General features: G+C 40.5%; 1 protein-coding gene across 1 annotated transcript; it reads left to right on the top strand.

The window, feature by feature from the left end:
* The first annotated feature begins 305 nt into the window (after nt 1–305).
* On the top strand, nt 306–9948 carry LOC145439569 (uncharacterized). The gene is made up of 3 exons (XM_080317069.1): nt 306–469; nt 1520–1752; nt 9698–9948. The coding sequence occupies exons 1-3, from the start codon at nt 310–312 to the stop codon at nt 9902–9904; spliced, it is 600 nt and encodes a 199-aa protein (XP_080173195.1). The 5' UTR covers nt 306–309; the 3' UTR covers nt 9905–9948.
* The last annotated feature ends 421 nt before the right edge of the window (nt 9949–10369 follow it).

Below are 10369 nucleotides of genomic sequence, written 5' to 3'. Positions count from 1 at the left end.
ACAGAATAAATTGATGATAATGCCAGTGATTTTGAGTATCCCATAAGTCACAGTATAAGTATAAATGATTCGTGTATTACTTTTATGCATGTAAATCAGAAACAGAAACATGACCTTCAATATGTACATGCAATACAGTGCATATGCATAGTCAGTTTGAAAAGCAGAACACTAATTCTAACGACAACTTTTGCAACTATACTGTCCAATTCAGTTCAAGCCTCTCCGCCTTATTTTTATCCTAGTTAGGATACAGTTGCACTATAGATAACCAGCGTAAACCGGTTTACTTTTCACTAAACAGACAATATGATTATACAGTTTCTGGTAACGGGTTTATTCTTTACTGAGCAAGGTTTCGCTTTTGCGATTCGAAATGAAACCACCCTGATTGAAGCACTGCAACAAAATATGATACATATGCAACTGGATATCAGCGAATTGAAGAAGACTGTGTTGCGATATCACGGTAGGACGATCACATTCATGATTAATGCTTATTCCTACTGTATGTACATATTACGAAGCACCTTAAACCACGAGTGACCCCAAGTCACTAGTCTATCATACTCTTACAGTTTTGACTCGAGTCATGTCGAGTCCTTTTCAATTCTTAACCGAATCAAGTCCTAGTCAATGTCGTGGTGCGGAGGGTCGAGTACAAGTCATAGTGTTAAGACTCGAGTCAGAGTTCGTTGTGTTCACTGTTCAGTGTTCAGTTTCGAGTTCAAGTAATGTTCAAACCAAATTTTGACAACTCTGCTTGGGTGATATGATAACGAATGCCCCGCATTCATAATACGCTCGCTCGTACCAATTTCCGGTTCAAATGGTGATTTACGAGTAGGCCCTATTTATAGACTGATAGACGAAATACCATTAACAGGGAACCTTACGGACTTACAAAAATACGAAGTTACAATGAAATGCCTGTGTTGGACATCCGCGATGATTCTGGAACAAGTCGAGACAATACTAAAATTGAAACTAGTCGCGTCGGGTTATTTTTAGTAGGCTATATGGGAAATTGACAAAAATGATAAGATACTACGTCGCAGTCTGAAAATATTACTTCGTCGTGATTTGTTACGACAGAAAGTCAAACAGTTCTCTTGTTGTTGTATGTATCCCCATTTACTAACAAATACGATTTGTTAGCGTTACTCGAAAATGGTCTTACAATCTGTAAAATTTCATTTTCAGAACTGTGATAAATAAAATTTATTCCGACTTCTTCGCTGTTTACTTACCAACCCAAAATCTTTCCGCGCTGTTCAATATAACGATATTACAATACTGGTCTCGTACTCAAAGCGACTGGGATGTAACAGTGCTTTTAGCGAACATATCAGTGCCACCGTTCACTTCAATTAGCCTTAGAAGTGTCAACTATTCAATATGACTTCTTTCCCTCGCTCCGGTAACAACCCATCGTTCATAAACTACAATCTGTTAGGTTCGTCACAATCTAGTCGCATATTTCATACATCGATATGCGTGTAATTATTGCTTCATTTAGACAAGCGTGACGTCAATGACGACTTCCGTTGCTACTTTGCTATTTTCGTCGGCGCGGTAACGACGAACCAAGATGCCGCAACCCTGGCTTGTAAAAAGTACGGTGCAGAACTTGGGAATATATATACGAAACAACAATATGATGATATCATGACATACCTGAGACCTTGGATCGATTCACGCATCGAAGACGGTGCGATAACAATACGAAGTGGAATGTACTTCAAACCTAGTGTAAGTAAATGAACACACTCATGGATTTTTCTGATGCACTAAATCCGGGGTGGCCAACCTGCGGCCGTAGAAGGAAATTTGTGCGGTCGTGAACACGTAAATCAATAAGTATGTGTTGGAGGCTGTCAACCTGTAAATGGAATTATGATTTGACTTCCTAATTTTTAAGTGATTTTAATCAACCTTGGAATTTTCTTTGCGCTGCACGTGATCCAATGCGACTTCATTTTTCGAATTTAATGCAGTAGCGCCCTTTGCAATCTGAGAAATGCAGTACAGATGTCAACAGCAGAGAAAAATTATGCGCCTCATTTATAAATACCAACTTGGAATCGGGTCTTCGACACGAAAGAAATTTTTTTCTGGGGTATCTGGGCGATTCCGAAATCTTTCCACTATACCGACAATCCTGATATGAGGTCAAGAAATAACAGCATGCAACAAAGTGACTAAATTACAATTGGCCCACCCGAAGATACATCCTTTATAACTTGGCCTGAATTTTCGAAAACACGTCCTCCATCAACTTTACCGGAGAATCTGATATCATGGGCTGCGAAAGGATCAATGTTTGATAGGAATATGTGAAACTGCTAATATTAATAACGAAATTCATTCGTGAATATGAAATATTTTCGCGCTTGACGCGACCATGACAAATCCAAGAGTCTATTCATAACATGACCACTCGCGATTTCGGTGCGTATAGTATACTGATAATAATTAATATATTAGTCTGGAGCTTTACCAAAAATGGACATTGGACATGGACAGTTTAAAATGGGTATTTGGCGTCCAGTTTGTTCATTACGAGCTATATGCCCTGAAATGCGGCCGTAGGCTAAATGACTAATTGAAATGCAGCCGTGAATAGCAAAAAGGTTGGCCACCCCTGCACTGAACTGAACCAAAAGTCTCATGACTTGGTTAAGTCCTAATTATTACCAAATTGGTTAATTCGTTGTACCGATCGCTGACGATATAGATATAGATCTCATTTCCGACCCCAACAAATGCGTGAAAAGTAACACCTTGGTGGAGATATTGGTAATATATAGTCAGATCGATATAATGTACTTTTATCTCAATTTTCACTCCTACGTTTTGGCGTGATTTAGGCCTGTGGTGCCCAACCTTCTTGAGCTCAACCGAAACAATATCGATTCGCAAGAAGCGCTTTATGAATTTTTTCCTTCCAACACATGTTTCGCAGATCGGACGGCAATGAGAAGCTAAACTGAACCTAAATAGCTGGTTCGTGGTACAGAACTTGAATATAGCTTTCAATACAACATCCATTGTAGCAGTAAATTTATTAAACTCGAAGACTTTTCGGGTGCCTCTTTTCAAGAGTTATCGGCTCACTGAAAGGATTTAAACAGGATTGAAAGCAAAACCAAAAAGGCAAAGTATGACGCAACAATCAAAATCACAGACCATGAAATTCGCATTGTATCAATGGCAACAATAACAAACTACGAAGTATACGGACATACGGTACTATAGTAGCAGCACAATTTCTAAATAAACAATTACACGCACGGAACAACACGCACTAATGAGAAATTTGTAGGTTATAGAGGAAATCTTTTTGTCTACATAAAATAGGTTTGCTCAACTGAATAATAGTGGACTCCAACACTTTTAAATGAAACACAGACCTACCACGCGCAATGACAGTGAACATATTGTCATCATAGTGCTGTGCACAGGCAAGGTTTTCGCTCAGATGCTGACCGATTGACGAAGCATATGCTTGGCAATCATCATGCAGGCTGTTTTTGCAGTCAATTTGCACTTACGTGCGAGCTCCGTGCGATCATTTGCGCATGTTTTTGACCGAATCAATTTTGGGATATGCTGCTTAATACGCTCAAACAATCTTTGAGATGTACGTCCTACATACCTACTATCACAGTGGCACTTGTATTGGTAAACAACATTACTTGCATCAAAGGCAGGAAGTACATCTTTTCGAGAGTTGGGTAACAAGGGTTTCGTCGTGTACACTACATGCGTGTTGACGCTGTAATAGCAACGGTGAACAGCCGATTTAATAAGCTTTTCAAATCGGCTAGACACGTTACCTAGCCAAGGTAGGTGTAAAAATGCCGGGCATTTTTCTGGGCCATATTTTGGAGCTGTATCCGATTTTTCAATACCCTGGCGATGGAACATTTTAATATGTGGTCCGGATAGCCATTTTTGGAGAGAATCAAGTGGATATCATCCAATTCGCGTGACAGTTTTACCGGTGAGCAGAGGCGCAAGGCGCGATTAACGAGAGATGAAATGAGGTTTAATTTACGCCGCTTCGGGCAGAATGAATCCCAACGAATATAATGACCAGTGAAAGTATATGTTTTCTGTGCACCGACGTTAAAAGCGTTTGTCCTGATCTCTCTACTAATTCGTCTAAAAAGGGAAGGGCAGCATCAGTTTCCTTTTCCACGGTAAATTGTAGAGCTGGATGGAGACAATTCAATTTTTCGAAGAAATTATTACACTCTCGCTCATTTTTAAAGGCAACAAAGGTGTCATCGACATATCTAAAATAGAGGAGAGGTTTTGCGACGTTTTCAAACAATTTCTTTTCATGGTATCCCACGAATATATCGGCCAGACTAGGTCCCAACGGTGAACCCATCGCAATACCATTGCATTGACGGAACATCGTGTCATTGAAGCTGAATTCAACGCTCCTGGTAGCAGTTTGCAACAATTCAAGAAATATTTCACGCGGTAGTTTCGGAGGTTCAAGCGTGCCATCATAAAGCGCATCTGCGCAGATTTCGAAAGTTTCCGACAATGGTACGTTAGTAAAAAGACTCTTTACATCAAATGAGCTAAGAAATACATTAGACGGATTTAATTTGGCGCGTTTTAATTCGTCTACAAACGTGAACGAGTCGCGAACGCAGTGGTACGTATACAGGGATCGAACTGGCTCAATGACGGTGTTAAGCTATTTGGCTAAGTTATGTTGTGCCGATCCACACATAGACAATATGGGGCGAAGAGGTACGTTATCTTTATGTGTTTTCGGTAAACCGTACATTAGGGCTGTTCAAAAATAACTTTTTTTTCCCGATTCAAGCCGGTCACCTCTTAAATCGTCAGGTTGCAGTAGAAAACCTTGCTCACCAAATTTCACTCGATTCCAACCAGTAAAGGCCTCCGCAGATCCAATTAAAATTTTTAATTTATTATAAAAAATTTAAAAAAAAAATTTCCAAATTTTTCTGCCAACCCCATGAAATTGCTGAGCTGTCTTAAAAGACGTTGCAAAACAAATTTGAGTCAATTCCGATCAGTAGAAGCGGAGTTATGTGAGTTTTTCGATGACATTTCTCGGATTATCCTTGATTGGTGGATAATCCGCGTTTTATCAACGAAAAACTCACATAACTCCGCTTCTACTGCAACCTGACGATTTAAGAGGTGACCGGCTTGAATCGGGAAAAAAAAGTTATTTTTGAACAGCCCTACCGTACATACGCGGCCGTTGTGATCCCGTTGGGCGAAGAGTCTCGTACAGATTTGAAGGAAGTACTCCATCCTTCTTCAGTTTGAGAAGGCGACGCTGCAGCTTCATTTCTAACTTGCGCGTGTTATCGTTCATGTCGGCAGGACCCAGGTTGGTGAACTTTGACGTCGGTGTACAGAAAACCTACTTTCACTGGTCATTATATTCGTTGGGATTCATTCTGCCCGAAGCGGCGTAAATTAAACCTCATTTCATCTCTCGTTAATCGCGCCTTGCGCCTCTGCTCACCGGTAAAACTGTCACGCGAATTGGATGATATCAAGGGCGTAGCCAGAAAAAATATTTGGGGGGGGCGAAAAATTCGATGACGTAAATGAACCCCCCCCCCTTAAAGATAAGGAAAAAATAGGTAAAATCGATGGACTTGGGCACTTATTGGATGATTAACACAACATCTGGGGCGATCGTTATATATATTCCACTCACATACGGATGTGTTCAAATGATGATTGTGGAAAACCAGGACGACAACACTTTCGCGCGAATCGCGAAAATTTTTCATGGTTAATGAATGAAATTTGTTCATTATATTGGTCTTTGCATATTGCAAATACGTTTTCATTATCAGATTTGCCGGCAGGGCTGATAAAAGTGGTGTCATCAAACATTCAGGGGGCAATTAAATATACATCTTGAGCTATATGTTCATAACACACGGCAAGACTATTTACAGTTTCTAGAGCAGGGTGGCCAAAGGGCCACATGAGACTTACGAACCATTGCGCGGGCCACTTGAATGTTGATGACCTTTTTTAGTCTTCCGATAGGAGCGTACCGGATAATAGGTAACGTTGAAAACAATACTTATAATAATACGCATCAAAATCAAATGACAATTATGACATGAAGACTTGGTGTGGATCCCCAACCTAGCTGCGCGAAATATTGTACATTATATAGTCATATACGACGATGTGCGAAAAACGTGGCTGGCCCCTGGCTACGCCAATGCGTCGGAACTCAGAACTGATATTTTAGTCGGCAAAATCCCAAATTTCGCGGTCCGGCTAATCAAATTTTAGTTATTCGGTTTTGGTAATTTATTTTTTGATAATACTAGTAATTTCGAGAATTAACCCGCGGGCCTCTCTAAACCTTCTCGCGGGCCACGGGTTGGCCTCCCCTGTTCTAGAGGGTGGACGCCGGATGGGACATTTTTCATTTATTGCTGTTACTTCATAACTTGCGTAGAAAGCTGTCACCACTCAAGAGATCGAGCACACGCAAGGTCCAATCCAGAAAAACAATTTATTTTTATTTTGTTTGGGGGGGGGGGGATTTATGACTTTAGGGGAGCTCTCCGTGGGAACATCTCGCAGAACCGTACATCCTGCCATAGGCAATTTCATCACCTGTATACATACGATTCCTAGACGCATACACACACATACCCTATGGAAGCTTCCAGTTGCCAACTATAGCTTATTAGGCGGTCGTTGTACGGATGAGCCCAAATCGCTGACATAAAGTGATGAACAATCAGTGTGAATTTCGGCCCTAGTCGCGCGGAGCGGAAATTTTTTTTGAATAAATGAAAGAATTTGATCAATAATATTGGTACGTCTAAATGAGCAAGTGATGTCCATTCTTATTACTTTGTTCGTAACCTCTGGTAGAGATTGACGCTACTTTAAAGATTGAAATCGCTGATACATACCAGACCAAATTAAAAAACTCCTTCGATCAGACTCGTTCAATTTCAAATTATCAATTTTTAACGGGAGGTGTTGATATTTCCCTGTGCCAGTTGCGTTTATGTTGGAGGGGTCTGATTGCAGGGACAGGATCATTCGGCGCCAGCCATTTAAGCACCCGAAAATCTATATCGAAGGCTTCGGAATACATGGGTGGGTTTTATGGTGGTCAATCATTTTGGGAGCGCACTTTGCGGAGTAGCATGTAGCATACTTTATATATCTTCGTGTGTCCCGGAACGGAAGTTGCCGGAGCTAACAGTCCCCAACCCCCATACTGAACTGACACTCCTACAGACTCAATCAACCCAACGACCTCGGGCTAGTCTAGTGTATCTACTGGTACTGTTGTATTCTCATAATTGAGAATGCAGCTAAATTCAATAATGCGTATTTGCGGAATATATATTTTTTTCGTGATACCGATAACAAAATCAACGGACACTAAATCGCGCGAAGCGCGAAGAAAATATTTAGGTTGCATACATTTGCCCAAAAATACTGTAATATCTATTGATTTTACGAAAATTTTCAAAAAATTTGGGGGGGGCGACCGCCCCTTTCGCCCCCCCCCCCTGGCTACGCCAGTGGATGATATCCACTTGATTCTCTCCAAAAATGGCTATCCGGACCACATATTAAAATGTTCCATCGCCAGGGTATTGAAAAAATCGGTTACAGCTCCAAAATATGGCCCAGAAAAATGCCCGGCATTTTTACACCTACCTTGGCTAGGTAACGTGTCTAGCCGATTTGAAAAGCTTATTAAATCGGCTGTTCACCGTTGCTATTACAGCGTCAACACGCATGTAGTGTACACGACGGAACCCTTGTTACCCAACTCTCGAAAAGATGTACTTCCTGCCTTTGATGCAAGTAATGTTGTTTGCCAATACAAGTGCCACTGTGATAGTAGGTATGTAGGACGTACATCTCAAAGATTGTTTGAGCGTATTAAGCAGCATATCCCAAAATTGATTCGGTCAAAAACATGCGCAAATGATCGCACGGAGCTCGCACGTCAGTGCAAATTGGCTGCAAAAACAGACTGCTATGATGATTGCCAAGCATATGCTTCGTCAATCGGTCAGCATCTGAGCGAAAACATTGCCTGTGCACAGCACTATGATGACAATATGTTCACTGTCATTGCGCGTGGTAGGTCTGTGTTTCATTTAAAAGTGTTGGAGTCCACTATTATTCAGTTGAGCAAACCTATTTTATGTAGACAAAAAGATTTCCTCTATAACCTACAAATTTCTCATTAGTGCGTGTTGTTCCGTGCGTGTAATTGTTTATTTAGAAATTGTGCTGCTACTATAGTACCGTATGTCCGTATACTTCGTAGTTTGTTATTGTTGCCATTGATACAATGCGAATTTCATGGTCTGTGATTTTGATTGTTGCGTCATACTTTGCCTTTTTGGTTTTGCTTTCAATCCTGTTTAAATCCCTTCAGTGTGCCGATAACTCTTGAAAAGAGGCACCCGAAAAGTCTTCGAGTTTAATAAATTTACTGCTACAATGGATGTTGTATTGAAAGCTATAAACTGAACCTCCAAGACGTAGGTAGGCCAGTGTTGGGATGACTCGAGTCAACGTTTTCGTATGACCTGACTTTAGTCGAGTCACTTTGCAAAAATGACTTGACTTGACTCGACGCTTCAGAAATGTGGATCGACTCGTGGCTCGAAGCAAATACGCAAGTCAATTTCAAGTCATCAAGTAAACGGTGTCGATTAAATCACAGTATCTTGAGTATGTTCTGATTGTTCGCGATATGCCGGTGTCACTTGTGAGAGCGACCAGTCAGTCATTGCACATTTCACTGGTACTCCATTGTTACATCACAAATAAATTGACCACAAACGAAATGATTACAGCTTTACGCTGTCGTAGTAGTATAGTAGATTAATGTAATAGCAACGTATCTCGGTGCTTACATGACGCAGCGCTCACCTATACCAACCCTTTTGTATGATTTAAATCAAGCGCACATATAGTTAGGCGATTATATTCTCACAGATGTGTAGATGGGTAGGTAGTGTATTGTACCATATCAATATGTTTTCACTTCTCGAGATTTCGTATTCGATCCTCAATTTTAGATGGTAATTACAGACTTTAGCATGCAGCTGTACAGTTACTCACGTATTTTACTAGCAGTTCTACGTTTGCGTGATTGTTATGACGATTTTTTGTATGTATTTAACTTTATATTCGCTATCTGATTCAATATAAATGACCAATTAGTCAGTCTTTCACATAGCGAGCAAAATGTAATGACTTTGAATCATCACTAATATTTCGAATATTCAATTTAACTTGCATTGTGACTTGACTCAGTACTTGACTTGACTTGACTTGACTCGAGTTACCTCCATAAAAAAGAGTGACTTGACTTGACTCGAGTCAAAATGTGCAATGAGTCGAGATGACTCGTGACTCGAAGGTAGTGACTTGATCCCAACACTGAGGTAGGAATTCGAAAGTTAGATTGTACGACTACGGTAATCATCACCATCAATCTCATTGATTAATTCACAGCTAATTCCAAGCGCCACACGCATTTCAAGTCGCAGAATATGATCTAATTATAAATTGATGTGTTGGGGCAATCACGACAACTCTGTGGATACTAATCATGATATACGTAATAAAAATACAGTATTCAAAGTTCCGACACTTATTAAATATTTTTTAGTCGCGAACGACGTATTTGTCCGATGGATCACCGGCTCCTTTCGTCAAATGGAGATACAATTATCCAATCACGAACAGCCATTGTACAAGCATTGGTCTGGATGTATTTCCAAAAGGATCCAAGGAGAACGGAATGAAAAACTTAAAACGGGATGTTGGAGTTTTTGGTGCATTATGCCAAATCAATATCGAAAGCATTTCAATTTGACCTTTTACGCTATTTTGTTAGCACTGTCAGTCTGTAGGCCTTAGATCAGTGGTTCCCAACCAGTAGTAGGCCTACGCGTACCACTGGTGGTACGGGAGTAGATTCTGTTATTTTTTCGACGGAAGGGAGTTATTGCTTCAAGTGGGGTTGATTTTGAGTTTTTTGAAGCCGTTGTCGTCTTGGTAAGGTCGTCGTGCGTAGGGGCAATCCCACCAATTACGACCAACAGGGAAGAGATCTAGTTGTAAAGCATTGCGATTCTTACCTAATCAAATTGCGTTTTAGTATATTTGACCACAAGAATTCCATAGAAATCCATTACAGAAATTGGCAGTTTTTTTTCTGTTTCGCTGCCTTCGACAGCTCAACACGGTGAAAACATTTTTGCGTGCGTAACTGATGTAGGTGGTACGCGAGCACTGCATAGAACCTCCAAATGGTACGTGGGGGTAAAAAATTGAGAAT

The sequence above is a fragment of the Botryllus schlosseri genome, chromosome 5, assembly GCF_051294905.1.
Source record: "Botryllus schlosseri isolate E-star chromosome 5, Bs_hap1, whole genome shotgun sequence".
NCBI classification, from domain to species: domain Eukaryota; kingdom Metazoa; phylum Chordata; class Ascidiacea; order Stolidobranchia; family Styelidae; genus Botryllus; species Botryllus schlosseri.
Note: the sequence above shows the minus strand (reverse complement) of the source record. Positions and strands in the feature narration are given on the sequence as shown.